This window comes from Malania oleifera, chromosome 8 (assembly GCF_029873635.1).
Source record: "Malania oleifera isolate guangnan ecotype guangnan chromosome 8, ASM2987363v1, whole genome shotgun sequence".
Taxonomy (NCBI): Eukaryota; Viridiplantae; Streptophyta; class Magnoliopsida; order Santalales; family Ximeniaceae; genus Malania; species Malania oleifera.
The window spans coordinates 17,302,824-17,323,297 of NC_080424.1; the positions used below are offsets into that span (position 1 = coordinate 17,302,824).

The following is a 20,474-nucleotide window of genomic DNA, read 5'->3' on the forward strand; positions in this document are numbered from 1 at the left end:
CATGATCATGCATAATATCATTACGGCCTCGTGCCGAAAACATAGATACAACCTCGCGCCAAAATCATACGTATGGCCTCATGCCAAAATCATAGTAAATATGGCCTCGCGCCAAAAATATCAATACGGCCTCGTGCTGATAGCATAAATACATGACCTCGTGCCAAAATCATATAAATACAACCTCGTGCCGATAACATAAATATGGCCTCGCGCCAAGTACATTTCAGGTATTTACATTTGAAAATAACTCATTTATCATATATTCGTCAACTCAATATAACATAACCCATCTTTCCAAAATACCTGAAATTGTATTTTACTCGTAAAAGCATTCATATCATATCTCATTTTACGTAAAATAATATTCATGCCACACATGCTTTATTAAAAGTCATACTTCATATTTTAAAATCATCCTTTTTGGCATCTCATACATACATATACATTTTTTATCATAATAACAGTATTTTCCAAACATACATTTCATATGTAATATACAAAGATAGCATAGGCTTTTCTGAAAATAAATGTGCTCATAATTAATAATAATATGCATGGAAAATTACTACTTTAATTTATTCCCTTACCTGACTACTGAGAAATTCGTTAGGACCCCAAAATTTCACGCCCTTGACGTCCAAAATTTAACTCCTACAATTTACATTTTCCTCAAATTAATTAATCTATTTCTCTAAAATAATACTCATCTAGGCTTCCCTAGGCTCCATATACCTCAAATTAATATTTAAACTATTATTTAACATCCCCACTTAATTTTCCAAAATTTTCCTGCTGGTCCCAAAATAACACCCGCAGCGCTCACCCGGGCCCTAAATTCCAGAAATCCTACTTCAGTCCTAGATGCTTAATATTTTAGCATTTCTAAATTAATGCTAATTAATTAAAAATAAGTCCCTTAATAACCGCCGCACCCCAAATTTGGGGTTTTGGCCCGACACCCCCACGAGAATTCCGTCCCACTATACTTGTAGAGAATCATCCCTAGATTCTCATGGTGGTGTCCGTTCGTCAATTGGGCTTATATTTTGTAAGAAATTAAAGAAAAAAGGAAAAAATGGCTTACCCCAGGGAATACGCTTATGCCGCTCCTACCACCGATCCGCTCTGGTAGAAATGACGGCAGCGGCGAATGGAGTCCAGTGGTATCTTCGGATTTTAGATCAGACGAAAATTTGTCACAAAAATCGAGGAGAGAGGGAGAGAGAACGTGAGGAGAGAGAGAAAGCTGCGTTGCAGCAAATAAAAAGAAAAGTAAAGAAGAAGAAGAAGAAGAAGAACTTTTTAATCTCTTGAAGCTTGTTGAAGCTTCAGGAGGATAAATATAATAATAATAATATATTTAATTAATATTAATAACAATATATATTTTTATTAATAAAATAAAATAAATTTTAATTAATTATTTTTTTTCTTTTTTCTTTTAAAATCCAATTAATTAATTAATAATAATAATAATATTATTATTATTATTATTATACTTTTTTTTTTCGAAATCAATCCACTAATGTTTTATATCTCTTTTTTGGGATTTTTATACCTCCCATACTAGAAGGTCCTGGCCTGTCCTCCCCAGCATTCGTGCCACTGCTTCCTGGATCCATCATGAAAAACAAAGAACACACTTTAAGAACCTTATCTCCTATACAATCCATATCTATCTCCTTTAACTGAAATCTCATATTCACACTTTACTATCTTTCCTGTTCTAAATTCAAAATCAGATCTTGTAACCTAGACACATGACCCAAAGATAGTTTACTATGGCTTTCCTGAAATCTTCACCCTAGGAAATACACAGAAATCATGACAGAAATCCTACACCCAGACAAAACTTCAATCCTTTCCTATATTCTGGTATTGCTTTTGCTGCGCTCTAAAGTCTACAGAACTTAACAACCTAGGCTCTGATACCAAACTGTAATGACCTGCTAAAATTTTTCTAATAATAATAAATACCAGAGTGCCAAAATACTCCCAAATCAAACATACACAACTGTATCCAAAATATCCTCAATTGAAACTAGGGCTATTTAGAAATAACCCTCTAAAAAAAAAAATACTCACTCTACTGTCAGGGCAGTACTATAGCCCCTCTACCATAACATTATATAAACTAATCTGAATAAACTATAAATACTGAATATCTGAGATATCTGCATAACTGAATAACTGAATTATCTGATTAACTGTAGTAACTGAATGTTATGGTTCCGAGGTTTGTATATCATAGTATTTTGAAAATACTGTAAAATACAAGTTTCTGTATGTATACTGTAAATCATGGTATTCTGAAAATTATATAAACCCTATGTTGATCTAATATTAAACTCATGCCCAACTACTAAATATCAATATTATTAGGCTCTGAAATCTGTATATATGATATGCATAATAATTTGCTAAAAACATACGATTTGTATTGAATCATAATAGAACTGCTTAGCATAGCATATTTCCCTTTCCCGATTCTTGCTAAAATCTCCTACTGACATGGGTCCTACTCCAGCAGGGTTCCCCACTCAACACCTGAAAACAATATATCCCAGAATAAAATATCATTATTTCTGCGTCTACTACATTTCCTACAACTGCTGGAAAGCCTAATTTTGAATAAAAGACCTTACCCTAAATCTGGGATGAAATTCAACTTAATCCCACCAACGATCCACTCCAGCAGACTTGGAGAGAACTTTCTCAAGAGCGTCGTGGTGGCCTCAGATCGTCGATCCGGCGATTAACGGGGCTGAAATCGAAGAGAGAGGAGGGAGGAACCGTAGAGAAAAGAGAGAGAGCGAGAGAACTTTTGCCGAATTTTTTGCGTAAAAATCCGAATTTAGGGCTATTTATACAATGAGCTTTGTTGACGAGCCACGTCATCTCGTCAACGAGGTCAAGAAGGAGGTTCATCGACGAATGTCATCTCCTCGTCGATGAAATTCCAAACTTAGAAAAATAGCCTCTTGGCTTCTTCTCGTCGACGATACGTGACTTCGTCGACGGGGTCCTCATGTACCCTCGTCAACGAATCCCCTACACTCATCGACCAGGTCCTAATTAAATTTCTTGGGTCATTACAATAAATGTTCAACTTCCCACTACTATTGTCATAACATTCATCATTATTTTTTAAATAATTTGGATTTTGAGATTTTTGTTGGAACTACTGCTTTGGCCATGTTTTAAACAAGTGCAGCTTCTTGAGGGATGGTAAAGTTCAATTATGGTCTCTTATGTATAATTAATTCCATGTTTCATTTTTAAATTGTTACATTAATTAATTAGTTAAACTTGACATTTTAGTAAGGTTCAAAATCCCTGGGCATTACTCGACTTGATCAGAACAAGGAAATCATAAAGAAAATTTAAACCACAAAGTTCACCAATAATTAGTTAAATATAAACTAATAAAAATAAATTTTATCAATGTCTAGAAGCATTTAGTGAATAGTACATGAACTAATTAAATAACATGAAAGGTAAAACTTTAAGGTATAAACTTTTTGTGCCTTGAAAATCAAGAAGTTTTTGGTAATTTTTTTCATTATCTAGGAAAAAAATTGTTCCTAACAATATTAAAGTGAAATAATTTGTTCCTAACAATATGAAAGTGAAATAATTCCTTTCTTTTTTTAGTAAAGTTAACTAAATTTCACAAGGTTATTGAATATATATATATATATATATATATATATGTATGTATGTATGTATGTATGTATGTACGTGTATATATTAGTTAAAACCCATACTATTAAGCAAAAAATTCGAGTCGAGCTATTTAATTCTATTTTATTACTATAAATCAAATGTGATTGCTCAGTCATCAACTAGGCAAATGATGTTTTTGATTACCTTGTTTTGATGTTTTTTTTTTTTTTTTGTTCATTACAAAGCCACATACAAGGGAGAGCAAGGGTGAGTATAAAGCTATTCTAAAAATAATTAAGGCTTTATTCTTCATGTAACTTGATCATGGTTGTTATATTATTCCAAGCTTAAATAGGAGTCGAATTATGTTTTAGAGATGTTGAAATGAAAAATAATAGATATAATTTGCAATCAAATGAATTTTCTTGTCATTGAAGGCAAACAATTATGGTCCAAAAATAATTAATTAAATATTTATCTATTTATTTGACGAGTGAATTAAAAGTACTAAAATATGAAGCTTAAAAAAGTAGGAAAATTGCAATAATTATTGCTAATGCAAGTTAAGGGTATTTTAGTAATTTTATTGAAACACGTTATGATAATTCTCAATGATGTCACCTCAAGTCACCCGTATAGCTCATCCTCTTTGATGACTAGTATTCAAGTAATGGAAGTATACCCACGTTTATTTAAAAAGCCCTGGCCCAAGTCGTTTAAAATGTCAAAGCCCAAGTTTGTTTAAAAAGCACCAACCCAAGTCGTGTAATAGGTCAAAGCCTAAATCTATTCAAAAAACCCCAGCCCATGTTTGTTTAAAAGCCCCGACCCAAGTCGTTTAAAAGGTCAACTAAACCCTAAGTTCAAGCCCATGAAGCCCCAAGCCCATGTTTTAAAAGCCCCAAACCCAATTTTGAAAACTCGGCCCAAACTGTCAAAAAACAAGGCCTATATCCATGTTAAAAAAAAAATCAAAACCCACTATTTTTTTTAAAGCATTGTCTAAGCCTTTTTTTTTTAAAGCCCCTAAGCCCATTTTAAAAACCTGTCCAATACCTGTTTTAAAATAAACCAGATCCAAAACCATTTTCTTGGCCCAAACCTTTTATTTAAATAAAGCCCAAAAGGCCAGTTTTATAAACTCGACCCAAACCTACTCTTCAAAAGTCCAAAGCCCAACGCTCATTTTAAAAACCCAGGGGTCAAACCCATTTTAAGAAGCTTCCATTTGACCAAAAGAGTCACGGCATCTAAAAGATGGTTGCATCGATATTGGATGAAATTTTGGTTGAGGAGAGCAGAACGCCAAAGTAGTTGTAGTTGGAGGGAAGAGAGGGAGGGTCAATCCTCGCTTGTCTATGTTGTTGTTGCTGGCTTTGCTTTAGAGAATTTAGCTGGGCTTTGAGGTGATGTGTCTTTGCTTCTTTCTTTTTGAAAGCTTGAGAGAAAGCCGACATATGCTCAATCATTTGCATGAGTTCCTTATGCAATCTCTGGATATGGTTTTGACATTTGTCGATGAGGATTGGTGTGATATCGAACGCTCGAGTCACCACAAGCCCACTTGGGCTTAACCTAATTTTGACCTAGCCCAAGTCACTACAAGCCCACTTGGGCTTAACCTAATGTTGACCCAGCCCAAGTCCCACCAACCCCATCGCAGGCCCACTCGGGTTTAACTTAACCTAACCCAATCCAACCCAACTAAACCCAAAACCTAACCCTAGCCCAGGCTTCTCCCAACCCAGTTTAATCTCAGGAGCTTGTTTGGCTCCCAAGAAAATACCAGTAGGATATAGAGAAACAAAAAAAGAAAAAAATAACAGAAGAAAACTAGAAAATAAACAAAATGGGGCCAAGAGTGAGAATACTAATAGAACAAAGAAGAGAGAGAGAGTATAAAGAGAAACAAAGAGAAGAGAGAAGAGAAGAGAGAGAGAGTTCGCAGAGAGGAGAGAGATAGCAATAGAGAGAAATAAAGAGGAAAAAGAAAAAAAAAGACTTTTATACTCAGGGTTAGTGTGTCACGTGTCATTACACAAGTGGTGACATGTGACACAACCCTGTTCAAGTGTATTAATTTAAATGATTATTAATTTTTGGATGATATTGAGCAAATTCATAATTTTGATGATTAAAATTGAAAAAACTTAAACTATAATGATTAAGTTGAATTCAAGTGACACATTCAATTACTACAATTGTCCTCTAATCCTTCATAATTTTCTAAAACTTCCACCCCAACTCGCGCACTACTTTTCGCTACTAGTAAAAAATTGTGCTTTGGCGTTCTCAAACGACGTCGTGGCGTTCAACTGGGCTTCTTCGTCTTCTGCCCCCGCTCTGCGCATCATCCGTGGACTATGTTCGTCTGGCGAACCACAGTAATCACTAATCAGTAATCATTAACCAGACCGTTAAGCTGCAGCGCCGGCAATAGGAAGCAGCCATATAAAGCTCATCATCAACAAATGAAAGTCTTTCCCTTTCTTCTAATTCTCTTTCTCATCTCTTCCTATTTCCTCCCTTCCATCGCTAGAGGTGGCGAGCGCAGCTTCAACGTTTCAGGTATCCTTCTTTTCCATTAGCCATTTCTTTTATTGGTTCGTCGGCTAAATTTTTTTCCTTTAAATGCTCCCTTTGGTTGATGAGAATCTGCCCAAAAGGGTAATGGATTGGAGTCTTCTTTCCCCCGAGCATTGTGCAGATCGAAAGATGGAATTTTGGCTTTTTTTTTATTAAACATTTTTCTCTTTAGATTTATGAATTGTAGGAGCTTTGATTCTAGCTGCTCTGAGTAGGATTTGTAATTTTGACCGTCAACGAACAATTCATGAATCGTTATATTTAGAATTAGATTGAGTTTGCTTTAGGAGTTGAAGTTTTTGCCGATAAAAATGACAATAGAGTAATTATATGTAGCTTATAAGGTCATTACTAGCACGCCAATGGAAATGATGGTCGGTTTGACTCTATGTTTGCCTTACTGCCTCGATTTTTGGTAGGTTTTGTGGATAATGGTTACGAGGGTTCGACCAGGCGATTACTGGAGGAGAACTGGTCTAAGGAACGGTACAGATGAAAAATTTCAATCTGGCTTATTTTCAAATTTCTAGAACTTTATTTTATTTATTATTATTCATTTGTTGCTAAGTGAGTGACTCATTGCGCTGCAGTGTTGATATACCTCCTGGTTACAAGACCAATTCTGACCTGGAAGAGGCCATGAAGGCATTCAGTAGAAGGTGTAGCAGTATTTCCAGGATGTATAGGTGATTGACGTGGCTTGTAGAATGTGAAAGCGTTTTTTTATATGTATTTCTGAAGTACTGTACTTGATTTTGAAAGCAATAATTACATTGATTTATCTCTTAAAAGCAAGAAATACTTATTGACCAGTAGCTATGGTGCCTTCTTCTTTTGTACTTAAGTTATAGTAAGATACTGAAATGAGGAAATAATGTTTTTCAAGTATTAGTTATGTTCAATGGCTTAAAATATCCTTGTTTTAAGGCATGCATAGTATTATGCTGATTTGTTCTTTGTTTCTCTCTTTGAGGAATCATTCGAATCTAAATCAGCATTGGGACAAGTGTGAAAGGAGTTCCACTGGTAATATGGTTTCACTAGGAAAAGCTAGTTCCCTTCATATATATGTTTAGTTTCTGTTTTTATGGTTTGTGTCACAATTTATTTCTTGACGGGCTATATGGCTTATGTTTTTCTTTCTTGATTTGCTATAGTGGGTGATAGAAATTTCTGACAAGCCTGGAGAGGAAGAGGCTGAACCTGCATTCAAGGTGAATGATGAATGATTAGCCATGCACATGTGCACACACTAGCCATGAATTTCTCTATGAATGACATTTTATTTCTACACTAATCAAAAACTACAAATTCTGATTAAATTTCTAAGCAGACCACTGGAAATTTTACATTTTCCTTATACAGTGAGTGTTTATGAACCCTGACTGGAGGCTTAACTGGAGTGGAGGTGTTCATTTAATTTTGCCACAATAGACAGTTTGTAACATGAGCGGATCTGCATTCACTGCATTGACAATTGCCCCCACTTAGGTTTCAAAAGATCCTTAAACTATATTTATTACTTCCAAATGGGTTTAAAAAATTTTGAAAATTTACCCCACCCAAAATAGATTTTGTCACAATCAGCAACCATAGCAAGGGAATTTTTGCTATAAATACTGAAGAATAAATTGTATAATTGAATGGGAGATAGGTGGATGAATTAGTGCTTTGTGACTTTTTTTGAAAGACACATACTTAATAGCATTGAAAGTGAGTAGATTATGTAATGATTTCAAAACATAAAACTTGTCAATGACTATTGCGAAATAAATCTATTTATTTTGGGATGAATGTAATGAAAATATTTTGTGCCTGTTTTGATCTATATTGGGAAACAAATACCTCTTTTTGACAATCATGAAACTAAAAAAGTCAGAGCATTTATTTAGCAATTAGCTAACACTAAATGAAGGAAGCTAATATACTCCTGTAGTTTTACATGTTGTTGGAAGAAAATGTTATTTTAGTAATTAGTGTTGCAAGTGGTGGTACTTTTGTCCTTTATGCCTTTTTGATTGTTAATATATTAGAGGGTAGACCTGGAGTTGTATGTGTACTCCAGGAAATTGCTGACTTTTCTTTCTTTTCTTCTCTTTTCCATCTCTAACCCTTCATTTTCTTCATTGAATCTTCATTTTTTTTTTTTTTTTTATAAATTTCATACTTACAACATGGTATTAGACCAATAAACTTTTCTATACTCGAGTATTCAAAAGGAGGTTTCATGTTGTATGTTGTTTGCTGATGATATTGTATTAACTGATGAAACTAGGGACGGAGTAGAGGCTGAGTTAGAATTATGGAGAGAAGTTTTGGAATCTAGAGACTTTAGGATAAGTAGAAATAAGACATGAAATGTAATTTTGGTAATGATAGGAGGAATATTGGAGACAAAGTTAAACTTGACAATGAAAAAATAAATAGCACTTGTAGATTTCGATACCTTGAATCTATTATGTAAGTTGAAGGAGAAATTGAAGATGATGTAATGTATAGAGTTGAAGCATGTTGGGTAAAATGGAGAAATGTTTCAAGTGTGCTCTGTGATCGTAGAATATCCTTATAATTAAAAGGGAAGTTTTATAGGATAGCTATAAGACCATCTATGCTATATGGATTGGAATGTTGGGCGACGAAGAAATATAATATCCAAAAAGTAAAAGTTGTCGAGGTGAGAATGCTTAAATGAATGAGTGATATAATATTGAAAGATAAATTAAGGAATGAACATATTTGCTGTAAGTTAGGTGTAGCTCCTATAGAAGATAAGATAAAGGAGGGATGACTCAGATGGTATGGACACTTGTAACATAGGCCACATAGTGCACCAGTGAGGAAGAATGAGTTAGTTATTGTGGGGGACAGTAGAAAGGGTAGGGGTAGACTTAAAATAACTTGGGAGGAGATAGTGAGTAAGAATTTAATATCCCTGAATCTGTCAAAAGAAATGGTCCATGATCGCATAAATTGACAGAAAATGATTCATATAGCCGACCCCACCTAGTGGGATTTAAGGCTTGGTTTTGTTGTATACTTGATTAATTAGACATAGTTATGGTCCCTTCCTCCTCTTTTCACTTCCTTGACAAATCTTAAAGTAGTTTTTGTCTGGTTTGAGAATCTTTTAGGGTGTCGTATCTTCCCCCTCACCCTTTTATCTGTTAGCTACTTTTGTAAGTGTTGTGTGGTCATGTTGGTTTGCTATTGTAAGGACAGAACTTACTGATTTTGGTAGACTACTGGTTTGTTTAATGCTTCCTATAATTGGTGGTCAAGTGATGATAATGCCATGATGTTGTGATTGTTGTTTCATGTCTACATATGTGTTGCTTCCAGGTTGTTTATAAGTGCCTCAGTGTTCTTGAAGTGCCTGTGGTGCTTTGATGTGGTTTTCTGTTAGACCCTTGATTACCTTAATATTGCCAAGGCTCACGGTGTTGTCAATTCATTTGCCAAGGCAATATGACAAGATGGTCTGTCATGGGATATCTTGGCTTTCGGTGAATTGAAAATCTATGTTGCTAAGGAGGGAGCACATAGATGCTAAGTTACTTACTTGACATGGTTAGAGATGGACATGGTTGGGGCCATGGTTTTTGACAAAGTTGCCATTTTGGTTGGTTGATTTACATGGTTGAATGGTTAACTCACGTATATGTCAAGTGCCTTATTGGCTTATGGTAATCATGCATGACACAAGGTGTTGAATTACAAGCTATATAGAATTGTTGTTTGATTGGTTGGCCAAAGCTTAATTTTTCACAAAATTAGACTTATGGTCGGGGTACTGGCGAGTGAGGATTGTAGAGGGGGATGAATCCAAGACGACTTATGTAACCAGATATGGCTCCTATAAGTTCCTAGTGATGCCATTTGGTTTGACAAATGCCCCTATCACTTTCTACAATTTAATGAATGATTTTTTTTTTTTTTTTTGTGAATTTATTTATTGGTTTCTTGTGATCTATTTGGATGATATTGTAGTTTATAGTGATTCTTTGAAGAATGCGAATTCTGTCGCCAAGAAGTGATGTTCTTAGGACATTGGGTGAGTAAGGTCGAGTGAGAATAGATGAACGAAAGGTACAGGCTATTCTTGACTAGCCTATACCTTTGAAAATTGCTGAACTACGATCGTTCTTGGGTTTGGCTAACTACTATCGGGAGTTTATCTAGGGGTACTAAAAAAGAGTTGCCCCATTGACTTATTTGTTAAATAAAGACGAGAAGTGGGCATGGACAGATGAGAGTCAACATGCCTTTGATGACATGAAGTTTGCAGCTACGGTTGCCTATATTTGATCTACCTTTTGAGGTGCACATTGATGCTTTAGACAAGGCTATCGGAGGAGCCTTTGTGCAAGAAGGTTACCTTGTGGCTTTTGAGAGTAGGAAGCTAAAAGTAGCTGCAACCCAGTACTCTACTCATGCAAAGGAGATACTATATTAGTGCATTGTCTAGAGACTTGGAAATAATAATTGTTGGGTATAAGGTTCATAGAAATGATTAACAATGTGGTGAATACATACTTCAAAACTCAGAAGAAAATCTCACCAAAATAAGCTTAGCGACAAGAGTTTTTGGCTAAGTTTGATTTTGAATTGGTGCATAAGCCAGGAAGGCAGAACCAAGTGGCAGATGCTTTGAATTAGAAAGAAGTGGAGGCCTATGTTTTAACCCTCACTTAATTGGAATGTAGCTTCCTATATTGTGTTCTATATGCTGTAAAGATGGATTCTGAATTTGGTAAACTCTAGTAGATGGTGAAAGATGGAATTGTGGGCTTATATTAGTTGGAGGATGGACAATTAGACACAAAAGAAAGTAGAGTTTATGCTCTTTTTACCAGAGGAATCCGAAATGAGTTAATGCGAGAAGTGCATGATGCACAGTGGGCTGGTCATCTGGGAAGGGAAAGAACAGTAGCACTACTAACTAGGTCACATTTTTGGCCTAAGATGGAGGAAGACATTGAAGCCTATGTCAAGACATGCCTTGTATGCCAACAAGACCAATTGGAGAGACACAGGGAGGTAGGGTTGCTGCAACCTCGCCTTATTCCAGGAAAGCTGTGGAGGAGCTTGTCTATGGACTTTATTGTGGGCTTACCAAAGGTGAAGGACCTGCAGTTCATTTTTGTGATAGTGGATTGCTTTTCCAAATATGCAGTGTTCATACCAACTCCTCACGCTTGTCTTGCAGAGGTGGCTACAAAATTTTTTTTTTCAAACAGGTGGTGAAACATTTTTGGATGCCTGAGGATATAGTAAGTGATAGAGACACCCAGTTTACTGGTAGGTTTTGGACACACTTGTTCAACCTCAGACCACGAACAAACTGAGAGGGTGAATACTTTGCTTGAGGAGCATTTGACGCACTATGTTACTGCGGATCAGAAGAATTGGGTTTATTTGCTTGATGTTGCCCAGTTCTGCTACAACCTACACAAAACTTCGTCTATTGGGATGAGTCCTTTTGTGTTGGCTTTGGGGTTTCAACAACTCACTCCACATGACGTGCCTGTACAGTGCATTGGCAGAGAGTGCCCTATTGCATACTTGTTAGCCTATTGTAAATAGGAAATGCTTGAAGAGGAAAAGGACAACTTGTCTAAGGTAACCCATAGGATGAAAAATTATGTAGACAAGAAAAAGGAGGGATGTTCAGTTTCAAGAAGGGGACATGGTTCTTCTAAAATTAACACCTTAGATATGGCTGAAGATCAATTGCAAGACAGTGCTTAGGGGAAAGTGGGGAATGTTGCTTAGTGATTGAAGACTAAAAGTTCATCCGACTTTACTTGTGAGTTTTATGAAGCCTTACCATGCAGACATCCTAAATAAAAACAAGAGACAGGCAAAGAGATAGTTTGACAGGTGTCGCGACGTCCTGGACCCGCCAAACATGCACGGGTGTAGCTGCGAATTGGGAAAAATGGGATGAATTTAAAAAGAATATTTTCGTGGAACACATGGTGTGATGGAGTTGCCACTAACCTTTTGAAGTGTGGTTAGAACATTTGATTATTACTCAATTAAGGGTAGAATCGGTCTGCGTTGCCAAAGTTGGGATCGGGAGTAAGGTTACGCGAGGGGAAGGTATTAGCATCCCTTACACACCCGTTCTTACGAATGGTGCCAGATCATTCGAAAATTATCCCTCAAACTAAACTTAATAAGCCTTTGAAATTACTCCTTTATGAAAATTGAAAAAGAATGAAAATGGTATATATGTATTCCCTCAGAACCGAGACATATCGTACTCTGAAGAGTTCATGCCTCCCTTTGAAATCATCGGGATTGGAAAATCAAGAAAATAAGGAACAAAATAAGCTCCCGGGATTTTTGAAATTTGTAGGATTTGTCTAAGTATGGAAATAATATTCCGGTAGGTTTTCAAAGTCCTTCGGGATGACACAAATCTTGGGACCTCAAAAATATTTTTTATGGTTTTCCTAAAACTTTTTTGGATTTTTTTTTTGTGACTTTTTCAAGTGCAAAGACATTTTGGAAATTTTTGATTTGTGTGATTTTGCAATATTTTTCCCAAAGTGATTTAAATAACAAAAAAGGAATTAAGGCAAAATCCATGATAAAATTAAAAAAAGGAAAATAAAATAGAAGGCTAAATTGGTTTCATATTGGTTCAGATGACCCAAACTGACTCGGGAATGAACCAGTCAAAGGGGGTCGACCAGTTTTAGGCCTAGTCAAGGCCATCAAGCCAACACGCGGTGATTTTTGTGAGAGTGCGTGAGGGTGAGTGTATCAGGATGACAAGGTACCGAAAATAGTCTTCATGTTCCAAAACATTTTTTCTAACTTTTATCTTTTCTAATATTTTTTTGTAATTTTCCATATTTCCCTAATCTTAAATATCGAAAAGATAATTAAAAATAATGAAAGTCAAGTCGAAAATATTTTTAGAATTTTCTTCTAATTTTCTCCTTTTTATGATTTTTCACATTTTTATAAATATACAATAATTACACATATAAGTAATATGTACAATATAAGTAATACTACATAAATGGTAAATATACAATTCAAATTAAAATACTAGTGCACCAAATATAAGATATAAGTAAAGCTCTAATATACTAAGTATATAATATTGTTAAAATGCTAAGATACTAAATATGCAATGTAACTAACTAATATTCTAAAATACTAAATACATATGTAAGTTAGGTTCTAAGAGACTATACACAATACAATTAAAACATCAACCTACTAAAATCCTAACATGCTATATAATATGATTAAAACTCTGAAAGGCTGATAATATGATACAACTATAATTTTTGAACATTAGATATCAAAAATAATTGCCTACAATATGAATATTAATCAATAAATACAACAAAACCTAAACCTAAACATCCAGTATGTAATAATGAAGACCCCATGACAATAAGATGAATCACTAACTGCAACAAAATTTAACTCACTTATTAAAGCAAATTCCAACCATAAACATTCTGCAATCATTTAGTATCTTACAAGTTACAATAAACACGGCAAATTATTGAAACATATACCATAACATTAACACTCCTACAACAATATTATTAATACAATAAGAATTTGAACTCTAAATATTAAAAAAAATCTTAGCAATAAAGGTTCTACAATAATAATATTAATTATTTGACATATACAATAAAAACCTAAACATATTCAATACTAATAAAAAAAAAAACCTACAGTATGCATATTAGTCTTTTAACAATCAAATAAACATGAATATCAAATTTTCAAGTGAACAAAAATATAATTATAACAATGAAAATTAAAATGCTTATAATAACAGAGGCCGTGCATGAGTGGGTGTGTGTGTACGTGCATGCATGGAGTGTTTGGTGTGTGTGTGTTTATGTGTATGCATGTGTGAGTGAGAGAGGAGCTTATAGCAGGGAGGTGTTGCCGGACTGAGAGTGAGCCCAATGAGCCGAGACGTTAGATAGAGAGTGACGATCGCGACTGAGCGAGTGACAAGTGCTGCGAGTGGCGAGTTGATGTCTTCTCCGGACTAGGTTTTCTGAAGTTTAAGCATGGAGGAGACTTGGTGGTGTATCCGAACGTGATTCTGAGGCTTCAATGGAGGCAGTGGTGAAGAGGTCTAGACGCAATTTGCAATTTGGTGGCTTTGACGGTGTTTGCAGTGAGGCCTCTCTTACGGCAACAGCTGCTCGTCGGCGACGTGAATGCGAACCTGTGGGAGGAGCAAGGCGATATGGCGGAGGTGCCCACCGGCTGTGGCGATGCCTCTGAGCATTCGCGAGCGAGAGAGAGAGAGAGTGATCGCCGGCGTGCGGGGGAGGCTACGGTATCACGGTGCAATGTGGAGAACCCTTGCGAGTCTGTAGATGGTGACAACAGTCTCCTCTGCGGCTGCTGTGTGTGAGGGCTGGTGTGAGATGGTGGTGCTTGGCGGTGGTGGAGTTGGAAAATTGGAGAGAGAGCTCGAGGGTGGGAGAGTGAGGGAGATGAGGGAGAGAGTCGGGGGAGATGGAGGATGCTGTGGGCTGCTGGCATGAGGATCATGAAGCGGTTCGTCGGGTTGCAGGTTGTTGTGGTGCTCATGGCTGGGCAGAGGGGCTGTGAGGTGAAGCCGAGGGGTTGGTTACGGGGTGAGGCTGTGAGTTGAAGAGGGCTACTTGCTGCGTGGCCGGAGCAAGAAGACTGGGTGAGGTTGAAAATGGAGGGTGAGGGCTCAGTTGTGCAGCGGGGCGGTGATGCTATGGCAGCAAGGTGAGGTTGCGAGAGGGGGCAAGGAGACAGAGGGACCTGTGTGCACAGGGTAGTGGGTGAACAGTGCGCAGAGTGTGTGCAGTGGCTGCCTCCCCCCCTCCTTTTATAGACCCTTTTGGCTTTGTTTTTGTTTGCCCAATGCATGTTCCCCCGGGAAAAGTCGGGTGACCCATTGTGAGAAGTGTACAAAATTTTTTCTTTTGAAAAAAACATACATACCTAACACATTTGCCCTATAGTTTTTATATATTATTTTTTTGCTTTTTCTTTTTGCTTTTGTTTCTTTTTTGTTTTTGTTGTAATAATAATAATAATAATAATAATAATCAACTACTACTTCTACTAATAATAATAGTAATAATACTAAAACTAATAATAATAATAATAATAATATTACACAAATAATTATAGCTTTTTTTTTTTTTTTGTATTTTTCTTCTTTTTGTATTATTATTATTATTATTATTGTTTTTTTTTTTTTTTGTATTTTTATTGTCGAACCTTATCCTACGAAAAGAGAGACTCAGCCAAAAATTAAAACTTAATTTCTCGAAAATAGAAGGACTCGTACTCCATTTTTTTCTTAAATGCCCGGAACTCGGTAAAAACAACGGGGCTCATTTAACACATATCGGGACTCGGTAAAAACACCAGGACTCTGTAAAAACACAGGGGCTCTTTGAAAACATACCGGTACTCGGTTTAAAATACCGAGACTCGACTTAAGATGCCGGGACTCAACTTAAAACACTGGGACTCGATTTGGAAAACCAGGACTCAATCAGGTTTCTCAAAAAGGGTCCTCCAATTTCCGGGGCTCGAAGTCAACTTTTATTGTGCTAGGTCTTCTTGGGGTGGCTTGGTTAAAATTGGGGTGTCAACAAAAGGGATGTCAACAAAATCCTAGATTACAAAACCGAGGGATATAGTAAGAAAAATCAAAGAGCCATTACTTGGTAAAGTAGAAGGGTTTGGTAGAAGCATAAGCTACACAGGAAAGGGATGTGATGCTATGGCAGTTTGAGAAATAGATAAGGGACTATATTGGCAGCTTTCCAACAAGGACGTTGGTGTCTTTTGGAGGGGTTGGTTTGTTAGACCCTTGATTACCTTGACATTGCCAACACACACGGTGTTATCAATTCATCTGTCAAGGCAATAGCACAAGATGGCTTGACATTTGGTGAATTGACAATCTATGTTGCTGAGGAGGGAGTACATAGATGCTAAATTGTTTACTCAACATGGTCGGAGATGGATATGGGTTGGACCATGGTCTCTGACAAGGTTGTTGCATTGGCTAGTTTTGATTGACACGATCAGATGGTTAACTTGGGTATATGTCAAGTGCCTCATTAACATATGGTGCTTGCTTGTGTGTGGTATCGTCATGGTTAAGGGGAAACCATGCATGACACAAGGTCTCGACTTGCAGGTTGACATGTTGACCAAGTAGGATAGTTACTTGAAAGTTTTCCTTGTAGTGGCTGACATTTAGGTTTGTTTGAAGGGATAACTCGTGGGTTGACATGTAGCAATGTTTCTAGCCACATAATTGTAAACCTGTGGGTTATGCCTTGTTAGCAAATGTTGGCTGCCTCTAGCACAATCTAGGTAGTTGGGGTGTCAACTTAGACCCGTTAGTTGAATTAATATGACATGTGGGTGGCATGGGACACTAGAGGTTCATCCATGGTGTTCCTGCTCAGGTAATGAGTGTGTAATCCTTGTCTCTAAATAAGAATAAGGTTAGGAGGTGTTGCTCTTAGAAATTGTTGCCTTGTGTATGCCATACTTCTTTACACACATTAGCAGGATTAACCATCAAATTCAGATTGTGTGCCATTGGCTTAACCAAGCGAAACTTGATGCCATCACAATGTCAAGGCATGTTGTGAGAACTTAGACCCTGTTACACCTTCCTCGATGTGTGTGGTCAAAGTGTGGTCTGCTTTATTCTTTGTGGTCAAAGTGTGGTCTGCTCTATTCTGTGTGGTGGTCAAAGCCACATAGTGCTGAAACTTTAGTTCTGTGGTCATAGTTGCCTCTTCAAGTTCTAGACTTTTGAAGTTTTGGATTGTTGCTGTGTTGCTTGATTCTGAATTGTTATTGTATTGTTCATTCCCCATATGGTGTGTGCTGACTGTATTGGGATTGGTTCTAATGGAGAGCATTGATTGATATTGTTAAATTTTAGATCACAACCATCAAATTGATTGCATCCTCCAACTATCTGTTGTGGTCTTAGGCAGCGCATCTATTTATTAACACAAAAAGGAAGTCCAAGTATCTGCTGTGTTCTCCTGCTGCCCCAAACTCCAAGGATTATGAATGATCGGATGAAAGAGAATGATCTATTGCTTGTGTGTTTGTGGAATTGCATGGAGCCATGAAGTGGTGCGTAACGTTTCATAGAACAACTAAGGTTGAGATCTTCGTGAAAGCTTCTCAGAAGATAAAAAATCAAACTCATATTTTTGACATGGATTAGAAGTTCATTTAAAAAAAATATATAATTATGACCAAGAAGGTAGGCCTAGTTAGTAATATAGCACTCTCAAGGGCATTTGGGATGAATTTGTTATCTTATAATAGTTCTTGATTGTCAAATTTTTGTTTGGGTTAGTGTCATAAGCTTCAACCCCTCCGTGATCTAATCAAAGAAGGCTCTTAGTTTTCTTCTTAAGCTTCCTTCTTTGATTTCCCATTATCTTGCAGAAGTTCTTGGTTGCCAAGTTTTTGTTTGGGTTAGAGTTGTGAGCTTCAACCCATCCATGATCTATCCATAGATGATGGATGGATCTCCTGTGATCATCCTTTGTCGTTTAAGAGATCTTGGTTGCCAAATTTTTGTTTGGGTTAGAGTTGTGAGCTTCAACCCCTTTGTGATCTAAGTAGATGGCTCTAAGTTTTCTTCTTAAGCTTCTTCCTATGATAGTTTAGCTAGGGTTAGTGTTGTCTTTAACCATGGTAAGAGAAGTGCTGGAGGTTGAGATTTGGACCATAGTTGTGGCAGAGGTGGTGTATTAGGATGAGGAGCGTGTTGGAGCAATACTCATGATTACATGCATTGTGGCAAAGATAGTTGATTGCCATTGGGATCTCCATAGGAAATCAACTTTGGTCAATTAAATCTCTTGCTGGGGGGAATTTTAATAGTGACACTTCAAAATCACCTGGCTTTTGCTGATGGTTCGATTACACCAGTTTCTAGTTGAGGCAATATTTTTTCGTTTTCTTCAATGTTATATGTGCCTAAATTTCCTTTGAACACGTTATTAGTTAGTCAGTTAACTGAATATCATAGCTTTTCCATAACTGTTTTTTTTTTTACTTATTTGTTATTCATATATCTAGACAAAGAAAAGGAGGGCTTGAGAAGGATGACCTGTACTATTGGTGATATTGTATCTGTCTAGTTCTTGTCATACGGCTTCAATTTCTACTTGTGGTGTTTCTTTGAATCAATGGCATACTCATTTGGGTCATCCATCCTCAATAACTGCATCAAGTTTTCCCCATGTTTAGATCTATCTTTCATTTTGAGTGCTTTGTTGTTAGTTAGGAGAGCATATTAGGACATTTTTTTTTTCATCTAGAGTAGAGTGTCGTAGTAAATCATTGCTTTCTCTTACTCATTTAGATACATGGGGTTGTATAGAGTACTAGAGTCGAGGATGATTATCAATATATTGTGTCCTTTGTGGATGATTTTTCATGTATGACCTTGATCTATTTGTTAAAAGACAAGTCTAATTTTCTTAATGTAGTTACTCAATTTTCTGCCATGAAGTAGAAACTTAGTTTGGCATTGGCATTCAACTTTTTTGAGGTGATAATGTGCTTAAATTTGTTCAAAATGAGCTTTAGTGTTTTTTGCTTGGTCAAAGGAATTATTCATCAAACATCATATGTACATAACATACCTTTGAGTAGAATGGAGTAGTTGAACGAAAACATGGATATTTACTTGACATAGCATGGTCTTTACTCTTTCAAATGCATGCTTGTAAGGACTTTTGGATTGATGCTCTTCTTATAATGTGCTTTCTTCTTAACAAGATGCTCTTCACTGTTCTAGGGTGACAAATTCCTTTTTCTATTATTCAGCTAGAAACATCCATGCCCTCCATTGTACCTCATGTCTTTGGGTGCATATGCTTATTTTTTTAATGTTCCATATGCTTTTAAAGTTGCGAGGACTCCATTTGTGAAATTTGTGAATTAGTTAGGCAATGTTTTTTTTGGAGGCTTTATTTAAGCAGGCCTTGTCTGATGTTCTAACAAGCCATCCTTATGTGATATTTATACCCGTCCAACTTGAGAGAAAGTGTGAGAAGATAATATTTTATTTGAGTAATGAGGTGGTGTGAGTGGGGTATTGTCCTTCAGTTTAATGTATTAGAGGGCATACCTGTATGTATGCCCTAAAAGCTGCTGATTGGGTTATCTCCCTTTCTCCTCTTTTTCTCTTCTCCATTTTTAATCCTCATTGCTATGTTTTCTTCATTGAATCTTTAACTTATCTCAGATCTACAGCAGCTATCATGCATATTTTGGAGAAACAAAATTTTATTAAAATGTGTGTCAGAAATCTCTTTAAAAAAGTTGGTGCACAAGTGCATCTTCCAGCATCTACTTTAAAGTTCCATTTTGGATGTTTAAGTTTTGCCATAATGAATGTCTTTTTTGTCAACTGTCTTTGGTAATCTATGCATGAGAGGATCGTCAAGCTTGGTGAATTATTTGCTGGATGTTGCAGTTTATTGGAAATGTGCATGGAGATGAACCTGTAGGACGCGAGCTTCTGTTACTGCTTGCAAATTGGTTATGTGATAATAATATGAAGAATCCCTTGGTATTTTCCCTCTTCTTTACATATATTTTTTCTTTCTTGACATTAGGGATTTTCTATCCATATGTTGCTTTCATTTTTTATTTCATTTACAGAAACTTTTGGCTGCTTGAAAGTTGACCCAATTTCTTGGTTAATTCATTGTTTTCTTTCCTCATTGCTTTCTTATTGATACAATGTTTTGGGCAGTTTTTGATATGTTAGTTGAATCAGTAATTTGTTTTAACAAGCTTCCAGCTTTTTGGTTGATTTTTTTTTTGTGCGCTACTAGCTTTCTGGTCAATAACAAATCTAAAAAACTTTGATCTCTCTCTCTCTCTCTCTCTCTCCACCCCTTTAGTTGGGCATGAAAATTCTTGAGCCTCCTTGGTAATTAAAATGCATCGGTTTATTAGACATTATTGTGTCCCCAATATGGGTGTTATTCATTGTTTGTTTATCTCTTCACGTGCTGTTGGGCTGCACGTGTGGGGAGTGTCAAGGCCTTATACACATTGTTGCCCCACAACCTAACAGCTTAAGCTTTTAGGTAACATAATCCTTTCTCCTCCCTTGTCTTCTGATTGCAATAGTTTGCGATGTCTATTCTGTATCGTGTAACATGATG

General features: G+C 36.4%; 1 protein-coding gene across 2 annotated transcripts in view; it reads left to right on the plus strand.

The window, feature by feature from the left end:
- The first annotated feature begins 5,929 nt into the window (after nt 1–5,929).
- The window catches only part of LOC131162240 (carboxypeptidase SOL1), a 41,980-nt gene continuing 27,435 nt past the window's right edge, over nt 5,930–20,474 (plus strand). Inside the window, exons 1-6 of one of the 2 annotated variants that reach the window (XM_058118517.1) lie at nt 5,930–6,237; nt 6,675–6,741; nt 6,846–6,941; nt 7,251–7,281; nt 7,413–7,469; nt 19,775–19,870. In XM_058118517.1, coding sequence (XP_057974500.1) covers nt 6,141–6,237; nt 6,675–6,741; nt 6,846–6,941; nt 7,251–7,281; nt 7,413–7,469; nt 19,775–19,870 — 444 coding nt within the window. In that variant the 5' untranslated portion in view covers nt 5,930–6,140. Of the gene's footprint in view, nt 6,238–6,499; nt 6,578–6,674; nt 6,742–6,845; nt 6,942–7,250; nt 7,282–7,412; nt 7,470–19,774; nt 19,871–20,474 lie in introns of those variants that run through there. The other variant, XM_058118518.1, reaches the window with a different exon arrangement.